This window comes from Microtus oregoni, unplaced genomic scaffold (genome assembly GCF_018167655.1).
Source record: "Microtus oregoni isolate MIOR12 unplaced genomic scaffold, Mior012 000009F_ref0000495, whole genome shotgun sequence".
In the NCBI taxonomy this organism is placed as follows: domain Eukaryota; kingdom Metazoa; phylum Chordata; class Mammalia; order Rodentia; family Cricetidae; genus Microtus; species Microtus oregoni.
The window spans coordinates 581,959-608,346 of NW_024543068.1; the positions used below are offsets into that span (position 1 = coordinate 581,959).

At 44.7% G+C, this 26,388-nt stretch overlaps 1 protein-coding gene across 2 annotated transcripts in view; it reads left to right on the top strand.

Moving 5' to 3' along the window:
- The first annotated feature begins 8,073 nt into the window (after positions 1-8,073).
- Positions 8,074-26,388, top strand: part of LOC121452520 (tyrosine-protein phosphatase non-receptor type 21) — a 61,011-nt gene continuing 42,696 nt past the window's right edge. Inside the window, exons 1-2 of one of the 2 annotated variants that reach the window (XM_041658695.1) lie at positions 8,074-8,240; positions 11,782-12,143. In XM_041658695.1, the coding sequence (XP_041514629.1) occupies positions 11,964-12,143 (180 nt within the window). In that variant the 5' untranslated portion in view covers positions 8,074-8,240; positions 11,782-11,963. Of the gene's footprint in view, positions 8,241-10,962; positions 11,123-11,781; positions 12,144-26,388 lie in introns of those variants that run through there. The other variant, XM_041658696.1, reaches the window with a different exon arrangement.

Here is a 26,388-nt window from a genome sequence, read left to right on the forward strand (position 1 = left end):
TAGGGTTGCAGCTTCCTTCAGGTCTTCAGGCCTTGGCGGCAGCCAGTTACAACTCTCAGCCAGCCGCTTGCCACTCTTGGCCCTGGAGATCCCGACAATTCTCTCAATTTTTTTTTTTCTTTGCGACCAGGGCCTGCAGGTTCTCTGGTCACCTCTTGCTGCCCCTCTCTGCATCCGCTGCCTTCCGCCTTATCCTGGCAGTGGCACTCCGAAACAGCCCACTCGCTCTTCCATCCTCTGCCTCTCTCTTGGTTCATAGAACCGAAAGCGGGGGAGAAAAGAGCACTTGACAGAAAATCTCCTGTTAGGCCCACTGTTGCAACCCTAGGGAAAGGAGCAAGAGAGAGTGCCTCCCAGGCCGGAGTAGCCTGCTTATGGAGCTCAAATTGGGAGGTTGGGCTTAATCACAGCTATTTGTTCAGCCCAAGCCCAGCCATGTATTGGACTAATCACAGCTTTGCCTCTTAGCCCCAGTCGCAGCCGTCCCTCTGCTGAACCACAAGGAGAACTGCTTGCCCTCCGGCCTGGGAAGAAATAATTGCAGGTTCCTTTGAAGTTCTTGGAGGCTCAGGATCGCAAACCATCAGGTACAAAATATTTCAAACAGCCTTGGTTGCAGCCCAGCACTCCGCAGCACCACCTGCCGTCTTTACATGGTTGTTTCAGGACGGTAGGCGCTGGAGTAAGAGTAGTCTGGCTGGTTGGTCAAGGCGTCCAGGGTAGCAAGGGACAGTCCAATAGTTGCTGATACGTGTCAAGTTCTTGAACTCCTAGCATCTTTGCTGGTTTATCAGAGACTGAGCGTCAAGGGGTGCTCAGAGCACACGCCGGAGGAGCTTACCACTCAGTGATTGATCCCAACTGATCTCAGAGTTCTTTAGCATACGCGACCCTTGCCTAGAGACAAGTAGGTCAATCTTTCATCTATCTCATTTGCCATTTCCAAGCTAATAAAGACCAACTCCACCATTTACCTTGTATTCTCACCTGAACACCTGCTCCCCAAATCCCAAGTAACTATGCCCGCTTTATTCCCTTCTAAATTCAGCCTTTTCAGGACAAAGCCGTCTTTATCACCTCCAAGGCAAATGCATTTCTACAGTAGACTTCTTTAGTTCTCCTTGTCTCTGATCACAAAACACGGAAGAATCTTTCTTTTTCTTTTCAGCGTAGACATCTAGAGAAGTTTCTGTTCTCCCCACATTCCTCAAGTTTCTAAGTGATTTGGAGTATGTTTTGTTTTTTGATTTTGGTGTTAGCTTTGTGGCGTGGCCTCAATACGTTTGGACTCAGATTCCTGTTCCTCATGCCAGTACTGGGATGACAGGCATGCACCGACTATGCCCAACTCCTTAAGAAAGAGTTTCCAAGCCGGGCGGTGGTGGCGCACGCCTTTAATCCCAGCACTCGGGAGGCAGAGGCAGGTGGATCTCTGTGAGTTCGAGGCCAACCTGGTCTACAAGAGCTAGTTCCAGGACAGGCTCCAAAGCTACAGAGAAACCCTGCCTTGATAATCAAAAAAAAAAAAAAAAAGTTTCCATTAGCTCTCGGTGCATAACGAGTGAGCACAGGTGTAGCAGTTTGGAATATCCACGTTTCTCCTCTTACAGTTTTCATCAGTCTCCTCAGAGCTGGCAGACAGGCTGCATTCGCATGGGATTTGACTAACGGAGAATCCCATGTCATGCTCCTTATCAGGAAAGGATTTCCTGGGATCTTTATGAGCAAAGGATCCATCTTTTTGCCATCTATGATCTATGGATGGTCTAAGAAGAAATGTGCTGGGCGGTGGTGGCACACACCTTCAGTCCCAGCACTGGGAGGCAGAGATGGTTGGATCTCTGTGAGTTCAAGGCCAGCCTGGTCTACAAGAGATAGTTCCAGGATAGACTCCAAAGCTACAGAGAAACCCTGTCTCGAAAAACAAAAAAAGATGGCCCACAGTTCCTTAACAAGTAGCTGTTCCCTTAATTTAGCAAAGATATAATCCCCTCCCAGCACACCTTGATTCCTCTGTCAAGGACTTTTATCTCATTCATTTGGGTTCATCTAGGCCTGATGCCTAGATCAAGTGAATTAGGAGCTTCTTTATATCTGCAAAATCTCTTGTCATTACTGTACCCACTAGTTAAAGCAACCCACAATCACAGGCATTATCAAAGAGCAGGAACCACAGGGTTGCAAAGTCTGTCTGCCACGGGCCCTTCGACAGTTGCCTGTAATCTTCCGAATTCTTCTGTCATCTATATGGAAACTAATATGATGATGGCATGTGTTTTCTATGTATGTGTTCATTCTCCCTAGCAAAAATGATCAGCTGAGCCCCGTGTGTCTTTTGTATTTTACAGAAGTTCTTTCGGAATGGTTAGCACATAATAAACATCAAATATTTATAGATTAAAAGAAATCAGAGACTTAATTTACAAAGGCATTTTTCCTGGGTAAATCCAGTGGCCATAGAGTAATGAAACATTGATGAGAGGAGCCGAGTGACAGAACAGGGACCCCGGAGCCACGCTCTCTGAGACCTTCGGCAAGTTGCCTCTTTTCCTTGGGCCTCAGTTCCCTCATCTGTAGCATCGATATAATACTGTTTCCTCCTGCAAAGTGTTCTTATATAAGGTGGAGGTAAGTTAATATTTGCAAAGCATTTCGAGCTGTGCCTGGCTCCCACCAGCGTTATGTTTGTTGATTAAAAATTAAATACTGGGGCTGGAGAGATGGCTCAGTGGTTAAGAGCATTGCCTGCTCTTCCAAAGGTCCTGAGTTCAATTCCCGGCAACCACATGGTGGCTCACAACCATCTGTAATGAGGTCTGGTGCCCTCTTCTGGCCTGCAGACATACACACAGACAGAATATTGTATACATAATAAATAAATAAATAAATAAATATTAAAAAAAATTAAATACTGCACTGAGCCAAACACCGTGCTAAGAGCCAGAGCCCACAGGTGAGTAGAACCGTGTCTCCGTACTCATCACACAGTTCAAAAGCCAGGTAAGTTTTTAACTTCTTTTCTTTTCTCCAGCATTCCATAACTAAGAACAGGAACAAGTTTTACTGTTGTTGTACTTTAAGCAAATTGGCATTCAGTAATTTAGTTACTATTGGAAAATCTTGTGTAAAAAGAGCCAGGAGCATTTCCACTGAAAGGTACTCAGAAGTCTGGAGAGACAGTCAGTGAAGTATTTGCCATACATAAAGACCTCAATAGCCCCCAGCACCCATGTGTTATATGCCGGTAGTCCCAGAATTCGGGAGCTGGAGACAGGGGAACCCCTAGGGCTTGCTGGTCAGTCTAGGCAAATCTGTAAGCCCTTGCTTCAGTGAGAGGCCCTGTCTTAGAAATAAGATGTAAAACAATTAAGAAGACATCAACACCTACTTCTGGCCTCCACATACAGACATGCGCGCGCACACACACACACACACACACACACACACATATTGTGATACACGTCTGCAGTCTCAATACTTGCGAGGCTGGGGAAGGAGCATCATCAGTTTAGGTCCAACCTGGCAACACAGCAAGATCCTGTTGTGTTTTGTTTTTAATTTATAACAAGGAATTTGTTGAAGGTGCTGAAGACAGGGTTCTCTTTTTAGGACAATCAGCTTACATTTCTGGAAGAGAATTGCAGGGTATTTGAGAACTCAAACATGTTCAGATCTCAGATGGTAGAGAGTCTGAATCAGAGAGAGAGTGTCCCCACTAAGCCACTCAGGGATTGGAGGCTGTTCAGGGTGCTTCCCTGTAAGATGCAACCTCACAGTCCACATCCTTGAAGGGACTGGAAGTATTAGTCTTACAAAGGAATAAACTGGCCATGACAAATGGCATATTTTTCTCCTAAGGGATAGTATGAGAGCCAGATCACAATGAACTACAGTGCCAGCTAAGAGGGTTCTTGGCCACCTTCCAGATAGAGGAGTGAACTGAAAAAGAGCCTTGGTTATGAAGCTGGCAGGGCCTGAGTGCCAGCTTCAGCTCTGCAAAGCCTATTCTCTAACAATGGTGCCCCCTGTGTTTCCAGTCTCCCCTCAGGGCTACATTTCAGAGGGATTTTATGGTGTGTGTGTGTGTGTGTGTGTGTGTGTGTGTGTGTGAGAGAGAGAGAGAGAGAGAGAGAGAGAGAGAGAGAGAGAGCACGAGAGCCTGCTTTACCAGCGTGTAGAAGAAGGGAGGCAGAGGTGGTTGTTTTTCCCCAGCTTGGAATGCTTTTATTTTCCTTAAATGTTTAGTGACCTTGTATTTGTCTTTCCAGACTCAGACAGGATCCTCACAATGATTACCTAGGCATTATCAATCCATATGGGTTATACCTTTGTGTAAGTTTTCTTACTTCACATCACCTGTTGTTCACAGGATGAGTCCTTGAGGGGGCAAGACATGCATCTTGTTTGTCTTTCTCCACAAAACACCGGCTTCTAGTACAGGTCGAGAGAACAGATGCTTCTCTTCAGTACTGAATCTCAAATGGTATGTCTGCCTTTGGAGCAGAATCTAGAGATGCTCGGGGCCTGCGGGCGACAGCACTGCGTCCCTCCCGTGATGCAAGTCTGGACACCTGAGTTCAGTCTCTGAAATGTGAATAAAGATGCATAGGGAGAGCCAGCTGCACACGGTGGTCCTCTGACCTCCATGCAAAAGCCCCACCCTGGCCCGCGAAAATAATAAATAAAATTGTTGAAAACGAAGCCCGAGTATGAGTGTTGGGAATCGCCGTCACAGGGGTCAGTCTCTGTGGCTTATGAGGCTGGCACCCTTTCTGTTGTCCTGGCCATTTATATGCAAATGTTGCCAACATCACTTTCAAAAATCACTGCTCCTGAATGTGTGGAGGTGTTGTACCTAGAGCAGTGCTGAGTGAGGGAGTCAGAGATAAGGGCCTAGAGTTTAGGAAAAAGGGTGATTGCACTTGTCAGAGCTCCTGGAACCAGCTCTACAGATGCCTGGGAGCTACCATGTGAGTGCTAGGAATTGAACCGGGGCCCTCTACAAGAGCAACAGGTGCTCTTAACCACCAAGACATCTCTCCAGCCCTAACATCTCCCGTTTGTTGGTTCTAATCTCCACCCCTCTCTAGGCATTCTTGTCTTTGTAGGCTGAAGCAAGTCTGGATTCTTACAGTGAATGATAATTCATGTAGTAATATATGATGGATGGTCACCAAGATACCAAAGCAAATGAACTGAACTCCTAAGTAAATACTGTTTGAGGAGCTGGAGGCACTGAAGAGCATGCATTGTTCTTGCAGAGGCCCATGTTGGGTTCCTAGCACCCACATTGGGCCTGCAACTCCAGCTCTAGGGCATTCAGTGTCTTTTTCCACATTTGTATTCACATGCACACACATACATACAAACAAACATATATATGCACAAAAATACATCGTTAAAAAGTAGTAGTCAGTGGATCTCTCAGACCACAGTTTCGTCCCTGCTTATAATTTTGTCTTTCGGACTGGAGAGATGGCTCAGCGGTTAAGAGCATTGCAAGCTCTTTCAAAAGGACCTGAGTTCGATTCCCAGCAACCACATGGTGGCTCACAACCATCTGTAATGGGGTCTGGTGCTCCCTTCTAGCCTGTAGGCATATATGCAAACAGAATATTGTATCCATAATAAATAAATAAATATTTAAAAAAAAATAATTTTGTCTTTCGTTATTTTATGTCAAACCTTCCTTCCTACCTTCCTTTCTTATTTCCTTCCTTCCTTCCTTCTTTCCTTTCTACAGTTTTGTTGAAGATTTATCTTTAATTGTTTGTGTGTATGTGAAAGGGGTTAGATATGTGCATGCAAGTGCAGATACAGCAGACACTAGAGGTGTAGGGTCCCCTTAGGAGTTGCAGGTTATGAACCGCCTAACATGGAAGCTAGGAATTGAACATAGCCCCCTGAAAGAACAGTGCTTGCCTGTACCTGCTGAACCATCATCTTTCCAGCACTCTTTCTAATTTGTATTTGTATATTTTAATAAAAATTACTGCTCGGTGATGGTGGTTCACGCCTTTTGTCCCAGCACTCAGGAGGCAGAGGCAGGAGGATCTCTGAGTTCTAGGACAGCCAGGGCTACACACACACAAAAAAAAAACCTGTCTCAAAACCAAAATAATAATACTAATACTAATAATAATAATAATAACAACAACAACTTTTGCCTGGTCTACAGCTTGTGTTCCAGGACAGCCAAGGTTACGCAGAGAAATCCTGTCTCTAGAAAACAACAAACAAAAAACGAAGAAAAGAATTACCTTCAATTGCAGGAGTGTATGACGTAGCACTTTCTGGGTAAAAAGAAGTAAGCATGTGCACATGTGTATATATTAGCCCATATCTCTGTGCAGATACAGAGGACTCAACCATCTCCAGAAGAGCTGGAAGTCCAGCAGGTAGGCTGGTAAGGCTTTTACTTAGTTATTTTGTGTATGTTGGGGTTGAACTATATAAATGACCTCACTCTCTTTCGGAGGAAGTGTAAGTTAATGGTTGTCTTACACCTAATACTTGGGAGGGGTTGTGTTCCTGCTTTGTTGCGGGGATGTTTCTGCCAAATTAACACGAGGGAAAATAGAGCTTACATGCAGGCTGGGAGCTGACATTTGTAGGCTGTGAAGGAGTTCAGCTCAGTTGTCTAAAGCACCACTTGGGTTTTAGGATCATTTTCTATTTTTAAAATTCTTTCATTTTCTTCCCGATTCAATTAACACGTTTTTATTTAGTGCTTACTGTCTGCCCAGTACTTCCCTCGTAATTCTAGGAGATAGAAAAGAAGCCTCCGTGAAACCATTTTTAATAATCCTGCCAAGTGCCGCAGCTACAGGGTGGCTAGAACTGTGTCTTGGAAGTAGAGTCCTGGATTGAGTTGGAGAGGTATGGACGGCTGACACAAATGGGAAGGGTCTGGAGATGCAGGCCAGATGGGGAGCAGCAGGCATGCCGGGAAGAAGAGAGCAGTAAGGATGGCGAGGGGGCCAGCCATTATAGATCACCCTTAGAGGTCTGCTAGCTGAACTTCACCTTAGTCGATCACTGGCAAGGACCAAAAAACCAGAGAGAGATAGGTAACTAACCATGGGGTAGCTAAAAGGGAAAGACACTGAGGAGCTGATGCCACGTGCCCACGATGAGGGGCAGCAAAAATCCAATGTAATAATGAGCACTAGTAGCTGGGCCTAGAACCGAGTGAAACCTACCACGTGTATTTTACTCAAGATTACTGGATCGCGATCATTCTCAGCTTTGGGAAGACGAAGCAAGTCCACAAAAGCTAAGGAATTTGCCAGTAAGGGTTGGAGCTGGGATTTGAATCCAAACAATCTGATCCCAGAGCTTGATTCTGCACTGAATATGCATACTGTTCTCTCTGGGGGATCCTTTTCCCCAGGAGTCTCAATTGTCTGGGGTGGGGGTGGGGTCAGCTCCCCAGTTCTCTTTCCCTCCAAACTACTCCCATAGCTATCTTTCGGGTTTGTTAGTCCTTCCCAGTGGTCCCCAAGGTAAAGCTCAGCTATCAGAACTTTAGGTCTAGAATGGCTTCCCTGGTCACCCTTATTTCTAGAACTCTCCTCTCCAGCATGCTCTGCTTTCCCTATCAAGTGGATTCTGAGGAAGCAGTACCTCCAGCCCCATGCCCATTTGTGTCAGCCGTCCGCTTCTCTCGAGTTCCTGCGGAGGAGCGGTGTGTACTTACTGGAGGAGCAGGCACTAAGGGCGGGGGGGTGTAGAACGTTTTGAACCGTCTTCAGCAATGTACCCCAGTTACTTTACAGACCACCACTCAAATAAAGCACCAGATCCCTTTCTACCTGGACCCAAAATAACGTTCCCCTCCCTTTTTAAATTTTTTTTTTTTTTAATTTCTTAAAGCTCTGCTTTATTTGGAAACTTAAAATAACTGGTCACACGGTTAAAAACAGCAGCGGCGCGCCCCCTCCCCGGCGGCCGGGCGCAGCTGTCCGGCCTCCCCCGCGCCCCGCCGCCCGCATTCCAGCTCTCTGAGGTCACGCGCCGCCGCCTCCCCGGATCCGCGCGCCCGGCCCAGGGGGAGGGACGCGGGCCCCGCAGCTCCGGCCCCAGCCCCTGAACTTCCCCAGCGAGTGCCGCCGCGGCCGGGCCGGTGCGGGCAAGGTGTGCGGTCGGTGCACGGGCCCGGACGCAGGCGGGCGAGCGGAGCCCGGGGAGGCGGGACGCAGAGCCGGCGCGCAGCCCCGACCCGGCGGGAGCGGGAGCAGGTGAGGCGCGGGGCACTCCGGCAGGGGCGTAACAAAGAGCGAAGTCTGCTTCGCAGGCTCGCTCTGATCTAGAGTCATTTCTAAAAAGAGTCTGGAACTTCTATTCCGGACTCCTCCGCGGATGACTGCGGTTTAATTCTGGATCAGAGTTTGAAATTTTGGGCATATTTGTGCCTCTCGGAATATGTGGACTATCTCGGAATGTGGAGTATGAAAGTTGCCGGATAACTTTGGCGACATGGGGCATAAAGGAAGGACTATTGGGCAACTCCTTGTTTCGGTTTTGGAGTAAAGCGCCTTTACTCCTGGAGAATTCTTGGATCTGCAAATTTCGGTGATTTCTGCAAACCCTGATTAGATTGGCCTCTCTGAGCACGCCAGTCTTAGCCCCAGCCCCCGATGAGAAAACCTTATGATAACTGATAATGCTAGAAAACACGCTCTGAACATTTACGAGCTAATAATTACCGATAGATTTCGTTTTCTTTTTCTTTTTTAGTGTAGCAATTTCACTCTGAAAATAGTTGTTTTGTTTGCAGGCCATTTAACTGTAGATTACCAATGCACAATGTTGTTTTGTGGGAGACATAGGATTCATTTCAAGTTCTAAAAATGCCAGATACTTCCTTTTTCGTGATTATTTAATGCTAAAGGAATAGTGGCAAAGTTCCAGGAACATGTGGTGAGTGATTTGGGGTGGGTATCCCGTGAGATTCAGGCTTAAAATGAATTTGAGAAACGTTTGGAGGGGAATATGGACAAGAAAATAAAAATGAACTCACTAACAGAGCACACTGCCGTTTGCAAACCTATGAAGCAGAATTTAATATGCATATATTTCTTATTCAGCAATGGAATAATTTTGTAGAGAAATTATACTGTTTTTCTCTTTTAAAGGCTGTTTATAGCCTATTTCATTTAGTAGTTGACACCTGAATCAGCTCTCCCCAGAGTACCTTAAATTTCTACTTCCTGGCATTAGGAGTCAAACAGAACTTATGATATCATTAAGATATATTTATCAATTATAAATTTTAAAGTTACTAAGCAGGGCTTTTGCCACAGTGGGTTTTATATGAGTAATCAAGAAACCGGATATTCTTAGGAGGAAAAACACAGAAATATAACAAGCAAATTATAACAACTGCCAAAAGAAAAGAGGAAAAAAATTGGCTTTTCCTCATCCCCAATGCTGTAAAACATTTCCAATCTCAGGAACAACTGGAAATTTGAGTTTACCTAATCAGGACTAGAGTTAATGATTAAGCCATGTAGTATAGTATACTGCGTTTAAGACACAGTTCCATCTTCATAGTGAAGACATTAACACATTTGCCAGGGCCCAATAAGATGTCTTCCCTTTGGACATATGAAGCTATCTTTTTCTGCACGTTGCTTAATGTTTCCAGTTACCACAATTTGTAAGTCTGAAACCTACAACTTTGTCTCTTGCGATAATACCTTGCATACTACCCATGGTTTTTGTTTTTAAATTTACAGAAACATTATTGGTCTCTCTTCTGGTTAAAAGCTTGTTTAAGGTGTGGGTTTTTTTTTTAAGTGTTTTCAATTTCTTGATTTTTTTTTAAAAAATTCTGCTTCATCTGTTTATACTCTGGAAACAACAAAGAACTTTGAAAAATATTGCAGATAGAAACTCTATCTTATTATAGCTCCCTCCCCCCCCCATTCCTCCTGTGGAACAGTGCTTTTACCCAAGGAAGGCATTCAGCAAATGTTAACGTAAGGCTGTAGGTTCCACTCGCCCCTCTGGCATTCTTCTCTGCCCCTTGTTTTTATGCTTGTTTTATCTTTCCGGAATGGTGGCTGGGAGATCACCTCACTATAAGAGCTCCAAAAAGCAAAACATAAACAAAAATTTTAGAAACTTTGACCGTGTCCCTGCTAGCGATACAGCTCTGAATATAATTATAGATGCCTGTAATCTCCTTAAGGGCAGAGGCGGCTTAGGATTCGTCTTAGATTTCCTCAAGATGCTCATCAACTGAACCTTGTGCTCAGAGATGGCAGCGCACACTTGTGGAACGGAACTCCAAGACGTTAAGTCTGGCGAAGTCTAAACCTCATTTTCTAGTTCAGTCCTTCCGCAGGCCTGAGTGCTCAAAACCTCTGGGGTTGAGTCTCAGGCTGGCGAGCAGGACAGAAAAGAAGGCTGGGAGCAGTGGAGAAAGCCGGAGGATACCCAGCTAGGTTCCCGTGAGCGTGAGACCGAGAGAGCTGCTTCTGCTGAGGCCTGGGTTCTGTTTGCCTGGTGAGGTTTAGGGACAGACTGCCCCACTGCGCGGTCTCGCACCCAAATCGGGTAATCAGCTAGGACCCTGCCAGGCTAAACGGAGGAAGGGGCGGAGGGTGAGACTGACAGCCGTGCAAGGGGTGGAAATAGTTGAGATTTTTGTCAAATTGTTTAGGAGAAAATAACTCTAGTTGACATAAAAATCCCGAGATGTCGCTCGCCCCCAGTTTATCTCACCGCAGAAGTTACCATCAACAAGTATGGTTAAAAAAATAGCGTGTTTGGGGGCTGCTGTTGACGTGGATACAGCCTCACACTGCTCGACCAATCTCTCCCTGCCTGGAGGACTAACGCCGGCCCCTTTAAATCCTCCCTCCTCCGATCACAGGGAGCCGGTCCCTTTGGATCACGTCCGCCCGGAAACGGGGCCGCAGGCGGAGGGTTCCGGGGCTCGCGAGGCTTCTGACATTCCCCGTTGGCCAGGCAACACCGCTTGCTTTTCTCCCAGGGAGGGGACTTGGAGGTTCCGGAGCTGAGGCCCTCCGCTGCATTTGGCTACATGGGCTTGCCCAGTCTTGCTTGCTCTCTTTAACCAGGATGGCGTTTAGGACCTCGCCCTTCTCTTTAGGTGAGCGTCCACAGCCTCCTTAGGTGTCCTTACCCGGGAGAGGAGTTCAGAACACGCCTTTCAGAATGCTATGATTCAAGAAGGAGCATCTTTTGGGTGCTTATAATTTGTTTATACTCAAATCTTTATGATGATGTTAATGATGAACCTGAAGGGGCTTTAGAAATTCTTGTTAAGCACTTCATCTCTTTTAAACCTCACAGTTGCCATATGTTAGAAAGATGGGATTATTCTCCCCATTTGGAGTACAGGGTTAATTTGCCTGAAGGATCGGTGCTGCACTTAAACAGAGTCGGGAACTGAAGACACCTAAGTCATGGGAAACTCAAGATAGTTACCTATGTAAAACAACCTTTTCTCCAAACTAGCAAGACGACCACGAATGTTTTTGTAGTTCTAGACGTGCAGGGCATTATCTCATTTAATCCTAACTGCCCGGGCTGCTATCTCTAGAAGTGAGTGAGGTAGAATGAGGGGTGGGGTCTGACCCTGGGCCCCACCCTCAACCCTCCTGATAAACTTTCCTGGTACCTCCCTGTTAGAGCTTTCCTATTCCAGCGCGGAGGCAGAGCTTATTCCTTAGATTCAGTTACATCTGTTTTTTTCTTTTTAAAATTTTAATGGCAAAGTCCATAGTAACTGCTTCCCTCTTTCCTCAGCGCTGGTGTGGATGCTCCCATCGCTTGGCCTTCGGAGACTCGGTTGCTTTTTAATGACGGTGGCGGCTGTGGGGTGAGCAGCTGGAGACTAGAGTTTGTTCTGACGCGAGAGGGTCGCTTTTGGTTGGCTCCAGCACTGCCGGATTGCTCCTTCCTGGTCCCTCCACTGTCGAAGGGAGAAGATGCCACTGCCGTTTGGACTGAAATTGAAACGCACCCGGCGCTATACTGTGTCCAGCAAGAGCTGCCTTGTTGCACGGATCCAGCTGCTCAATAATGAATTTGTGGAGTTCACTCTGTCTGTGGAGAGCACCGGCCAGGAAAGCCTAGAAGCTGTCGCCCAGAGACTGGAGCTGAGGGAGGTAAGCTGCAAACGAGGCTGCACTTTCTCTGGCATGTCGTCTCTCCTTACCTCATGGTGGCTGTGTATCCTAGCCTGCCTGACACTGGAAACAAGTCCTGTCTGTGCCTGCTGGATGGTGAATCTGCTAGCTCCCCTCCTAGTGAGGAAGAGATCAGAGTCAAAGTCTTACTCCTTGGGGGCACTCCTAAGAGAATTTACAATGTCTATCTTTTTAACGTGTTTGAGTCCTGTGCCTTCCATAAAGGCTGTGGAGAATCAAATATGCATGTATTTTGCTTTATCCAAATTCCCACTAACTATCAAAGCCTGGTTGGGTCAGTCTGGTCAGTCTACTGTCTTCATGCATGCGTGCATGGAGTTATTCATCTGTACAACATTCATTTCTTCATGCATGCGTGCATGGAGTTATTCATCTGTACAACATTCATTTCTTCATGCATGCGTGCATGGAGTTATTCATCTGTACAACATTCATTTTCTATTTTCTGTTGCCCAAGTGGAGCTTCTAGAGTCGTATTGCCAGAAGTTTGAATTTTAATTTCTTCACCAACTAGTTCTATAACTTTAGGCAAGTTATTTGATATCTCTGAGCGCCAGTTCCTCCATCAGAACCATGGGTCAAACAGCACAGTCTGCACTCAGAGTGGCTGTGGCTAAAAGCACACGTAAAACTGTAAGCGTTAATTGTCTATTACAGTAATCGTAAGAAAGCAGGAAGTTGTGGCGTCCTCGCACATCCCCACAAGGTCCTAAATTTAAAGTTCTGTTGTAAGTACTTTAAGAGAAAGAACTCTAGACTTGGGACCCTCCCTGTGTTTGGCTGCTTGGACCATGGCTAAGAAAAAGAAGAAATGGCTCTTAAATGACTCTTGTCATATATGGACACCCCACGTAGATACTGTAGTTCATACGAAGTCAGGAATAGTTAAACTGTGTTCTAGAAAAAAATCAGTTGATCATTTGAAAACTTTTAAGTGGCAGCTGTACAGAGGTTCCAGTAGCTCACCCCAGTATGGAGGCCCAGTGAGAAGGCAGGCCCGAATGCTTGTTCTTATAGGGGTGTGTGTGTGGGGGGGGGGGGGGAGCAGCGGAGGTAAAGCTCCTTAGGGAAAGTAATATCTGAGCTGCGACTTGAAGGCTAGGCAAAGGGGTCCTGTCAGGCTGCAAATCCTTGTTCCTATAAGAGTAACAGAGGCATTTTGATGTTAAAAGGTTTCAACTTACCTAGATAGGAACGGGGAAGATAAACGTAGGCTATTTAGACTAAGGTGTGGTTTTGCCTAAATGAGTCCTCTTGAGGTTGATCAAATAGTAGCTCAGATGCAGACTGTAGCCACCCGCCTTTGCTCTGGGATGGAGAGAAGATAGGTGGAAGCTGGAGATCTTGAGGACCAACCAGACAACTGGGGGAGAGTTAGCCAGGAGTCGTAGTTGGTTCTCAGGTTCGCAGTAGATCGTGGGGGCTGTAATTAAGAGTGTAAAGATGAGACAGAGCTGCGTTCAGCTCGGGACTTAAGTGCTAGGTTGGAGGTGCCAGTCAGTAAGCTGGAGATGTTGATCAGAGATGTGGGTATGCTTTGTGGAGGGCCGAGCGAGAGATCCAGGCTGAAGGAGAGAGGCTTGGGATCCAGCTGGGTGGATGGAAGCCAGCTGAGAGGCATGGCTGTCCAGGGGGCTCAGAAGGAGACAGCATAGGGGAGCCTTGGAAGGGAATTGGTAGGTCCATCAAGTAGGAAAGAGGGAAACCAGTCTGGGAGAGTGGGCCTCAGGGACTATCTGGCTTATTTGCATTTATTTGGCCATCTTTGTACTTTACTCACCTCTGCACCCCCACTTCCAGTTTGTCTCCCCCACCTCCATAAAGTTCATCAAAATACACCAGATGGGGCTGGAGAGATGGCTCAGTGGTTAAGAGCATTGCCTGCTCTTCCAAAGGTCCTGAGTTCAATTCCCGGCAACCACATGGTGGCTCACAACCATCTGTAATGAGGTCTGGTGCCCTCTTCTGGCCTGCAGACATACACACAGACAGCATATTGTATACATAATAAATAAATAAATATTAAAAAAAATACACCAGGTCTCCCCTCACACTCAGAGAGTCAGCTTCCTAAGGACTATGGTGTATTCATTTTTGTAACCAAAGCATAGGGTATGCTCAGTAAATAGGAAGGATTGAGCTCACCACCATTGCTTTTCTTCTGTTAAGGGCTGGGGACATCATGGCTAGGCAGTTCAGAGCACTGACTGCTCTTACAGAGGATCTGGGTTTGGTTCACAGGACCTTCATGGTGGCTCACAACCACCTTTATTTAACTCCAGTTGCAGGGGGATATCATACCCTCTTCTGGCCTCTGTGGGCACCAGGCTAAGACTTAGTGTATAAACACGCACTATACGGGTGGAAGTCTTGCACACATAAAATAAAAGTAAGCAAATTAAAAAAAAAAAAGCATCAGCAGCCTAGGGAGATTGCCGTCTTTTGTTAGAGGCTCCAGCTCAGGAGTTAAACAGCTTTATCTGCTATGGGCATGCCCTCAGCCCAAGATTTCTTTTCTTCTTCTTTTTAAAATGTGTTGTTGTTGTTGTTGTTATAAAGAGAAGGTCTTATGTAGCTCAGGCTGACCTGAATTGCTTATCCTCCTGTCTCTTCTTAGGAGTGCTGGGATTGTAGGATGTGCCCCTGTTATTAGTCTCTGAGGCCAGTTTTTAACAGACGCGCAGAGCACACCGAGAGAACAGACGTGATTCTTAAGGAACTGTCTTGTCCTTGGGAAGATCGTCTGCCGCTTTAGCTTCTACAACAGTCACGATTAGAAAGTTTAGCAAACTTTCCCTTGGAAAGCTCCAGAAGGTCCGCTCTGTAACGTGTAAACAGATGTTTTGAAATAATCTGAGTGGGGGGGGGGGTGAGGGGGGACACGACACACCTGTTCCTCGGTTGTGTACATTCAGTGTGTGTGAGATTCAAACAAGAGCTACCAGTGTGTTGGTTTCTCCACTAGCGCTGCTGTCAGATAGAAGCTGCAGGAAAAAATTATTTCTTTTTCTTACTTAAATACCATTTGTTTCTGTAATGCAGCAATAAGGACTTTACAATAATGCCATATAATGCTAGAGCCAGGGACTTTAGCATTTATTAGTATTTTACCCAGGAGTCTGGGTAGGAAGATCTCAAATTTAAGTTTGAGGCTAGCCTGAGCCTGTTTCAAGAAATCAGCTGAACAGACAATAATATAGCAAACCCCTATAATCATAACCAAAAATAAGTAAGGATTACCCAGTTCCCTCAGGATGATAGGTAAAACCAGGACCCTTCAGTAACCTAAACTGCAGCATGGAGCTGCCAAGCGCCCCTTGTTTTCGTGCTCTGTGATCCACCTCCAGCCCAAAAGGAGGCCACATGGGAGGCAAAGCCTCTGGAAGAGGTATTGCCTTGCAAACGGTGCGGTTTCAGAGAGGAATCCCAGTGCCTCCAGAACCAGCCAGGTTCCTTTGAGTGGGGAAAAGTCCCTTCCCTCGGACCAATGTGTCAGCAGAGCTGCCTCAATTTGCTCCGCAGAAGGCTGTTTGACAGTAGAGTCCAGAGACAGTTTGCAGTCCTGTCGGATTGGATACCAGTTCTTGTCACTCCCTGAATATTAAATTATGTCTAATTTTTAAAAAAAATGTTTTTAAAATTGAGAATTTGTGGTGGTTTAAAAATTTAATATTTCTAATTTACATGGGAAATAGAAAAAGACAAGATCTCCTGAGTAAATTGGGAGCATGGGGGTCATGGGAGAGGGTAGAAGGGAAGTGGGGAGGAAGGGAGGGGAGTGGAGAAAATATATAGCTCAATAAAAACAATGAATAATAAATAAATCAATTAGAAAGGTAAAAAAAATTAATATTAAAGCTGGGCAGTGTTGGTGCACACCTTTAATCCCAAAACTTGGGAGGCAGAGACAGATGGATCTCTGTGAGTTCGAGGCCAGTTTGGTCTACACAGTGAGTTTCAGGACAGCCAGGGCTACACAGAGAAACCCTGTCTCGAAAAACAAAACAAAAGACAGGAAAAGAATGTGATATTAAAGTGTAGCACTGAGCAGAGCACCTGATGTTAGGGGACTCTCTATGTGTTAGCCATTAGACTTGTCATTATTATTCCGAGCAGCCCTGGGATTCCAGGCATGAGCCACCACGCCCAACCTTTTGTTTTCATTTGTGGTGCCTGTGCTGTGCCGGCACTGTGCTTCTGTGACCCGGGTTGCAGCAGGGACTGGCCGGATTCTCTTTGGATGAGTTCTTTTCTTTTGTCAATTAACTGGGAGCGTGCACGTGCACAGAATATTCTCGCAGCCGGCACTGCTAGTCGTATGGCTTGCACAGTGCTCAAATATTGAAATGGTAGCCTGCCGCCACAATTGAAGCACTGTTTGCACACAAGCTGACACAGTCCTTTGTGCCGTGTCCTTGCCCGTCGCCGACAGCAGAGTGTTGGAAAGTTCCTCTCTGCGTCCCTTCCGCTCAGCCCAGATCCTAGGCTGTGAAATACTGGACCCAGTTTATATTACTTTCTTTAGAGTATGCCTTTTAGAGAAAGACTTATTTAACAATATTATGCTACAATGGATTGTCTTTTAATTAGATTTATTGTATACTTATTTCTTGTCTATCCTGCCTTGATTTTGGGGTCCTTGTGACTTAAATTTACTTTGCTTCTCCAAGGTTGAAAATCCCAATTAGGATACAGGAAAGTTGTGAATCCCAGAAGGGGGTGGTTTTATACCCTAAATCTTACACATTCACAGTTTTTAAAGGTTAGTGTGTGTGTGTGTGCGCGCGCACATGCACTTAAGCACATGATTCTGTGTGTAGATGCTTTAGGGAGAATATTCTTTGATTATTCCATGTGCACATGACTAACTCATTTAAAGTTGAGTTAAATGTTAAGCAGCCTCTAAAATTATTGTCAGAGCATTTTTTGAAGATGGATGATGCAAATTATCTCTCTTACATCTTACTTCCTGGCTATGGGTGTTTGCTTACATGGTTGTGTTTTATTATAGAGCTTTATGAAATGAGTTTTAAATAACATTTAGTGTGTCAAAGACCTCAGTACTTTTTGTTTTAGCATGCAGACTCCATTGGAACAGGATCGCTGATCCTGATGTATTTCTGGTGTCTAGAATAGTGCCTGCCTCCTTATTGCACATAGTTCCTGAATGAATATCCATTTACTTTAAACCACAGATTGGCTTTCTAAACCTAGAATGATAAGTATGATTGCCATTCATTTGGTCAGCTTTGCTCTGCTCTGTGATTTCATTTCCTGGAGAGAGTGGAACATTTCCAAAACTTTGTACTCAGTTACAAAAACACCATTCTTTTTCTCCCCCTTCCTTGTTTTTCTTTTTTCTTAGTCTCTCCTTTTCTTTTCTCTTTCCTTTCCTCATCTCCCTCCCTCCTCTTCTCTACCCCATTTCTTTCTTGCATATTTGCTGTTTCAGGGTCTTGCTATGTAGCCCAGGCTGTCCCCAAACTTGCCATCTTTTCCCTTCAGCCTTTGGAGTGGCTGGGATGTCATGGATGGGGCCACTGTACCCCCAGCTTACTATATATATATATATATATATATATATATATAGAGAGAGAGAGAGAGAGAGAGAGAGAGAGAGAGAGACTTTTTAAAGTTTATGTTGTTTTGTGCATATGCATATTTTACCTGCATGTATGTATTACACCACGTGTGTGTCTGGAGCTCATGGAGGTCAGAAGAGGGTGTAGGATCCCCTGGCACTAGAGTTACTGAGGTTGTGAGGCACCGTGCAGGTGCTGGGACTCTAACCAGGCTCCTTCGCAAGAGACACAAGTGCTCTAAGCTCCTGCTGTTTATTTATTAGTGATGCCAATGACTTCATTGGATTTGCTTATGAAGCATGGGTGAAAGGTTACTCACGGGAGCACGGGCCACCCTGAAAAGAGCTGCACACATTCACTGTTACTTCTGGGATTCTTCTGGAAACATAGACCCTGCTAGCTCTGCTGACTCTGAGGGAGATTGCTGTGTCAGGCTGGGTCAGCTTCCCCCCTGGTCTAGGAAGTGCTCTTGGCTTGGGAGTGTTCCATTTCAAATCAGCTGATCAGGTATTCCAGCTATCCTCTAGTCTTATCTCCGCTGGAATCTCAGAAGACTCAGAAGACGTGGGAGTTTCACATGCATTTCTCTGTCTTCTGCCTGGTGTCATTAAATAACGAGAGCCTAAGAAAGAGTCCATCACATGCGAATGTTTTGTGATGAGTAGTCAAATGGAATTTGGGTACATATTTGTATGCTAGGTAAGATTGTGGTATGGAGAAAGATAAGTATTTCACTGAGAGTTATGGAACCTTCTGGAGGGACTGGAATTTTAGATCGACCTCTTACCTGCACAGCTTTCAAACTCCAAAGGTCAATCATAAATAACTAAGAAATTTTCTTGATTTTTAGATTTCTGTTAAACAATCTTTTAAAATTACATTTTGATTTAGTGCGTGTGGGTTTGGGTACACATTTGTCCTGGTGCACGTGTGGAGGTCAGGGCATAACTTACAGGAGTTGACACAAATTCATGCCATCAGTGTTGTGGACAAACTTCTTCCCTAGCTAGCTTGCCCACCCCATTCTGTTACTTTTCTCTTGATAATGAAGGTACTTTTTGTTGTGCTTTCCTGGTAGCAGAAATGCTGTAAGTCCCAAATGGTGGCGGCGGGCCATGTGGCGGCAGATAGCAGGCCCTGGGAGCAGCCAGTCCCAGGCAGAGACAGCTGCTGGTCCCAGAGCAGTGGTGGCAGGCCATGTGGCAGCAGGCAGTGGGACCCAGGCAGAGTAGGCTGCTGGTCCCCAAGCAATGGCTGGTTCCAGGCAGGGAGACACATGGCGGGCGGGCAGAAGACAGAAACATGGATAGACACGACATGCAGGGTGAGGTTGAATGTTTATTCAGGGGGTTATGGAGGAGGAAGGGTGAAGGGGGGAACAGAGAGAGGGAGAGAGAGAGAGAGAGAGAGAGAGAGAGAGAAGGGGGGAAGAAAGAAGTGGGGAGAGAGTCAGAAGCAAAGCTGCCTCTCCGAGAGGAAGATGGAAAAGAGAGCGAGCTCAGGCCGGAAGCTGAAGATCAGCCTGCCTCAGAGGATGGGGAGGGGAATGGGTGTGGCTTGTCTCTTAAAGGGACCAAAACCATAACATTCCCAGGTCTTCCTTATAATAAAAAGCACGTACGTCGAGGAAGCAGAAAAGGAAGGGCCCAAGATGGCTGCGGGCAGGTCAGAGGTAATGAAAGTGGGCATGGCTTGTCCCTTAAAGTGACAGGAAAGCACAACACTTTTGGTCTTGATAACAAAAATAACATACAAAATAAGTAAATAAGAGAGTCATGTGAATAAACATGGATATTTGTGTGCATCTGAGATACATAATATAGAATCATTTGTTATCAAATTTGGAAACCCATTTACTTAAATGATAGAGTTTTATGCAACTTTAGTTTGATGTTTAATCAACTTAAGGGCAGATCGGGATAGCTCAACTGCTAGGGTGTATTGTCTGACATACACAGACCCCAAGTTTAGTACATAGCAAGGCATAAAACGGAATATGGTCGCCCACACCTGTAATCCCAGCCCCGGAGAGGTGGAAGCAAGCAGATCAGAAGGTCAAGTTCATTTTGGACTACCTCGCAAGCTCAAGGCCAGCACAGGATACTTGAGACCCTGTCTCAAGGAACAAAAAGCAAAGGGCTAATAATGTAAGATATTTGTGCTCCAATATTGGGATTTGCAGGTGACTGGAACATGTGTTTGCTCACCAGGAAGTCCTGAAGCTTGGTGGGGCACTCACCACGTCCTGTTGCTGTCCCTGAAGGGTCTCTCACTGTATGCTCCAGACTTTCCTTCACTCCTAGCCTCCCGTCTGAGCCTCCTGACCTTCATTTTTAAAACTTGACACAAAATGCTTATACCAATTTATGGAGTATAGTAAGAGTATTTCCACACGTATACTTAATTTGTAAAGATGAAGTAAAGACATCAAAAATTCGGCATTTCTATGTGTTGTGAACCTTCAGATTCTTATTTTTTTTGAGACGGTTGTTGATGACTGTAGGTTGCACTTACTTAGACAGTCAGTCTATAGGCCATCAGAACTCATTTTCTTCTGTGACTTTCCTTCATAGGGCTCAGGAAGACCATTGCTTATTACTATTATTATTATTAGCCATCACTTATTTACTTATTTATTGAAGTAGGGTTCTCTTGTTTTTCTTTTTCGGTTGATTTAGTTCAGTTTTGTGCGTCTGGGTGTTTTGCCTGCATGCAATCTGTGCATCTCTTGTGTGCAGTGCCTGTGAGGGGCCGGAAGAAAGGGCACTGGATCCTTAAGAACAGGAATTACAGGCAGTTGTGAGCCACCATGTGGGTGCTGGGACTAGATCCCAGGTCCTCTCGAAGAGCATCCAGCACTCTTAACCCCTGAGCCATCTCTTCGGATGCCTGTTTATTGGAGTTTTGAGTTAAGTTCTCATTCTGTGCCAGGCTTGCCTGGGATACATCCACGCTAGCCTCCAACTCAGTGGTTCTTTGCCAGCTTCGTTTCCTTGATGGGGCAAAAGGCTCCCAGAGGACGGAGAGAGAGGTCATGAGTGAGAGTTCCTCCGTTGTGACATGAATTGTAGATCAATGTTTGTGTTGTCTGCCAGGCATCGCCTTTGTGCCCATCGGGATAGTGAGCATGTGACAGACCTGCAGTGTCAGGGTGGTGACTCACACTTCCTGTAAACATTGAGTTCCTGGGCCATTTATTTATTGAAACTTCTAGTTCATTCTTCTTGTCAGATTGCACCTTACCTCAATATGGCATTTTCTTTTCTAATAACAAGGACTCATTGTTTTCTAATAGTGTGCTGGGTTTGCAGATATTTTCTTGTTCTGTTCTTCAAGCAGCTTGCACGCTGATAAATGTTAGGTTGCCTTTCTAGTTAAATTTTCTCTTGTTTCTGCTGTCACTCTGGTGTTGGGGATTAGACACATAGCCTTAAACAGACAAGGCTAGTACTATATCTATGAGATTTTTCCTAGCTTATTTATTTAACTACTTTTTGGAATTTTCAAATAAGGTCTCGTTCTGTGGCCTAGGATGGCCTAGAACTTACCAGACTAGCCTCCAAATCAGAGCACTTTCCTGGAATTGACTGAAATTACAGACTCTGGGCTCTTTTTGTTTGTTTAAGCTTTATTTATTTACTTTTTAGTGTGTGTGTGTGTGTATGTGTGTTGATTCTCTCCTTCTGCCATGCGGTTCCTGGGCATTGAACTGAGGAGGTCACCAGGCTCGGCAAGTGTCTTTATTTACCTGCTGAGCCATCAACAAGACCCAGTGGTTTGAGACAAGCATTCACTATGTAGCCCAGGCTAGCCTAGAGCTCCAGGTCCTTCTGCCTCAGGCTCAGGAATGCTGGGAATACGGCTATACGCCATGTCTAACCCTCGTTTATCTTTCAATGAATGAGTAAACTATCCAGAGGCTGTTGAAATTTATTCTGAAAATACTAATTTCACTAGAAGAAACTGTGTCACAGGTCCTGACGAAGGGTTAGAATGTGAGTTATAAATAATTCATTAAGGGTTTGTGCATCACTCGGATATTGTGCCCGGTGTGTATTGCTGTGTAGACAGAGTAGTTATTTTGAATAATAAACAGGCTAAGGCAATGTACAGTAATATCAAACCGGGTGGCAAAAGCCTCTTTTCTTTGTTTTTGCTGTCCCTTTTCTGAGCCGGGGTCTTTTATGTAGCCCAGGTTGGTCTTGAACTTGCCGTCTCCTGCCTCAGCCTTCCAGTGCTGGTATTACAGATATGCATCACATATAGATTCTTTCCGAATCTAAGATCAGCTTGTCTTGGCTCATTTACATACTATTTAGATTGCTCAGGTTCTGACTTGATTAATTAATGTACATTTTCAACAACTTGGACTTTATACCCTTCAATTTAGCTGCAGTTGGAAGGAACAAAATGGGTGTGGGTTTGCGTCCCTGAAAGGTAGCTTTTGGGGGGCACTGGCTGTCTACAATCTGTGTTTGGTGCTTCACGTGTGCTTACTGGAGCCCACAGTTGACTTCCTGCGTTCTCTGCTGCCTAACCAATGAGGAGTCAAAGGTGAGCAGTGTTCAGGAGACGCTTGTTGGGTGACAATTTTTTTTTTTAAATTAGTGTTGAGCTAGTTTTCTTTAAGTCTTTTTCAGTTTCTTTTTCATCTTGCAAATTTATTGATCATAGCAATCAATATACTAAGAGGAAATGAGTCAGAAAAGATAAATGGAGAATTATGACAGTTTGGAGGTATACTACCGAGAATTAAAATACCCACCACACATCTCTCTTTTTTCCAGGTTTGATGTAAATTATTTAGAAAATAACTTTAATTCTCCTTTCCCCATATTTTGTATCCACAGGTATTATTTAAGTGTTACATATTTGACTTTCTGTGTTTTTACTGCTAGTATACCTTTTAAAGTTAATTCATGTTAGGATAGCATAACATTGGAAAAAAGATTCCTTTTGTTTACATTTATTTTGTGTGGGTGTGTGCATGTGTTTGTGTGGGTGTGTGCATGCATTTGTGTGGGTGTGTGCATGCATTTGTGTGGGTGTGTGCATGCAGAAGCTTGCATATCAAAGCCAGATGACTTGTGGGGGGGTTGGTTCTCTCCTTCCACTTACGTGGATGTCAGTGATTCAACTTAGGTTGTTAGGCTTTGCAAAAAGTGCCTTTACCCACAGAACTGTCTTGCCAGCCCTATTTGTTTGCCCAGATTGTCCTTGAACTTATTGTGTACCAGAAAATAGCTTTGAATTCTCAATCCTCCTGTCTGTACCTCCCAAGCACTGGTATGGTAGGTATGGGCCAGCATGTCTATCATGGAGCATGTGTAATAGTAAGGAGTGACTGTGGGCAGCGGGGACGGCTCTGTGGGTAAGAGTGCTTGCTGCACTTCAGAGGACCAGAGTTTAGTTCTTAGCACCTAAATGGCAGCTCACTACAGTTCCAGGGGGATCCTTCCAGGACATCTAGCACCCCCTTCTGGTTGTTTTTTCACCAGGCATACACACAGTATACATATATATGCACAGGCAAACATCAGTGCACATAAAATAAAATACAAAAATGAATCTTAAAGAAAACATAGATGTTTGAGTTAAGCTCATAAACAGGCCCAAAAGATCTGAAATTTATAAGATTTAAAAACAAAAACAAGCCGGGCGATGGTGGCGCACGCCTTTAATCCCAGCACTCGGGAGGCAGAGGCAGGCAGATCTCTGTGAGTTCGAGACCAGCCTGGTCTACAGAGCGAGTTCCAGGACAGGCTCCAAAGCCACAGAGAAACCCTGTCTCGAAAAACCAAAAAAAAAAAAAAACAAAAAAAAACCAAAAACAAAATATCCATAACCCATTTATTGGGATGAGATATAAGAATGGCCCTATGGTCATGCAAACTGATCAAGGAATGAGAAGCTCTGATCGCCCTCAGTTTTAAAAGTGAACTCTAACCAGAATGACTTTCTGTATAGTAGTACACAGAATACACTTGTCTGTATAGTGAAACTTCGTGTACTTATCTTGGTTCTCACTCCTATCTTTGGGGAATACAGTGTTTATATATGTTAAAAATTTCTATTTAATCCTAGTTCGCTCTTTAGAAACAGATTGGTATTTTAGTCCCAGAATCAAATGTTCTTTAGAGTGCATCTATTTTTTTATTAATTAAATTTTTTAATATATTTTGCATCCTGACTACAGTCTCCCCTACCATTCCTTTCTCCCCACCTCTCCTCGGCTCCTCCCCACCCCCAAACCATTCCTCCTTTGTTTCTGCTCTTAAAGGGGCAGGCCTCCCCTGGGTATCAACAAAACTTGACATATCAAGTTGGGGTAAGATTAAGCTCCTCCCCTTGTTGAGACTTGTCAAGGCAACTCAATATGAGGAATAGGTTCCTTTGGGCACATCTTAGCCAACTGAAACGCCTGCATTGCTTGTCTTTACTCCCAGGACACAGCCCTGGGAGAACAGGGACTCTGTTCTCTGCTTCAGTGCTGTCTGCTTGCACCCAGGGTAGCATTTGACACCTAGGAGGTGATCAGTTAATGTGAGCTGAAGGAGTAAATGAATTTAGGGCATCTAAGAAACATAGCTGGACTTGTTTTATTTTTATAGTTAGCTGAGTGGTGCCATGAATCAGCCTCCATAGCCTGCTATGCTATGCTGTGTTTTACTACAATTATGCCCAAATCCATGGGTCCCACAAAAGCCAACAAAGGAGACCGAGTCCCATATGTAAAAGCAAAGAGCCTTTATTTTAATCAAGTTTGCAAACTCAGTCTCTCCGCACGCCCAACATACTGGAATATCCGGAGAGTTCAGGACCCCTGATTGGCTGACATTTGTCTAGGGGTGTCCTGGTGAAGTGCTGGCAGGTGTTTCTATCTACAGTGCTTCGAATGCCAGGAATTTCCTTTGAATGGTTTGCTCTTGGGTAGGGGTCGGGTAATCTCTGCCTGCCAGGCATTGTCTCAGGGTAAACTATTGAGACTCCAGACTTCATTTAAATCTATCTATGGCCAGAGTCCCTGGTGATAATGGTTGGAAGTAAGAACTTCCTTTCTGCCCAGACTCAGATTGTCATGGCTGGCCCTCACAACTACTTAGCTACATCGCCAGCCCAAGAATTTTTTTTTTCTTTTAGTGCAGTGGATGTAACTTGCTTGGCAATATCTTTATCATGGAATTAAATATTCAGTCCCAAGAATATAGTTTTAAAAATATCTTGTTTTCAGTGATCACATGCTTCAAAGTATCCAGTTGGGATTGTAATGGGAAAATGAGAGCGGTTTATCCAAGCAGACAGTTGTCCTGTTCCCCCCTTGGACTTCCTTTTAATAAATCTCCAGATTTGGCTTATCATTTCATGCTATGCTTAAATGTTAAAGCTACAGTGAAGGAACTTGGACATTCCGAGTTCAGTTACTTGGACTTCAGTTTGATCAAATCGAGTATAATTATATTTGTTATTTTCCCACGTCTTATTGCCTATAAAATGCAGAGTGTGTAATTTGACTAAAGTGAGAAGAATACGGAGAAAAGCTGAACAGAAAGGGGAGGGATTGTTGTGGAGGCCGTGTGACCACTGCCATCTGCTAGAGGGAAGGGAAGAGGTTCTACACTTCATTATTTATGGCAGACTCCCTGTGGCGGTCAGCGCAGGGCTAGAATTAGCTTAGAGCTTGCTAAGCACCTTTGTTAGGTGATCTCTGCTTGGGAGTGACTTTATCTTGGGCTGTCTCCTCTCATCTCTGTCCTGATAAAAGACCTTCTAACTTCAGCAGGTTGAAGAGAGGCACCAGAGTAAAATTATATTTGTAATTTTACATGGGATTAACTTTTATTAAACATAATGCACTAGTGGCTTAAAAAAAACCCTCCAGTTAATTTGTGTATCTCCCTGGTCTATTTTAAAAATAGCACAATAAGAAAGAGTCTTAAAATAATTAGACAAGAAATGACCAGGGAATTAGGAAGAGGTTTGCATTCTGTTCGGATGTGGACCTGCCTAGAGCAGCTGGCCTCTGTTCACTGTGTGATGAGGGAGGTAGCCAAGTTGTCTGAAGAAACCCCGAGCCCTGTTTAACTTTGTCTTTGCTCTAGTTACCCAGTAGGCAGCGATCTACAGATGAAGGAGAGCAGTAGTGAGAATTTATAAACTGCACGAGGAAGTCACCAAATACTTTTGAAGGTTATTGTGTGTGTGTGTGTGTTTTGAACAAATTAGAAAAGAAAGATAATGTAAAATATCTGGCACTGAAGAAGCTTTGTAGGGGCTGGAGAGGTGTCTCAGCGATTAAGAGCACCTTTTCCAGAGGACCTGGGTTCAATTCCCAGCATCCACATGCAGCTCAGAACCATCTGTTAACTCCAGTTCCAGGCGTCAAACATCCTCTTCTGACCTCTGTGGTAACATGACACACAACTGGTATGCACCCACACACATACAATAAATAAAAATATTAAAACAAAAGGAATCTGGTTAACAATCACTGTAAATAAATTTATGTGAGAATTCCAGAATCATCATTGTTTGAGAAGCTTCTGTTAGGGTGTGTTTTCCACTAGAGCAGACAGAAAGAGTCACCTGAGGAATTTCGTATCAGGCGAAGGCCCTTATCAAGT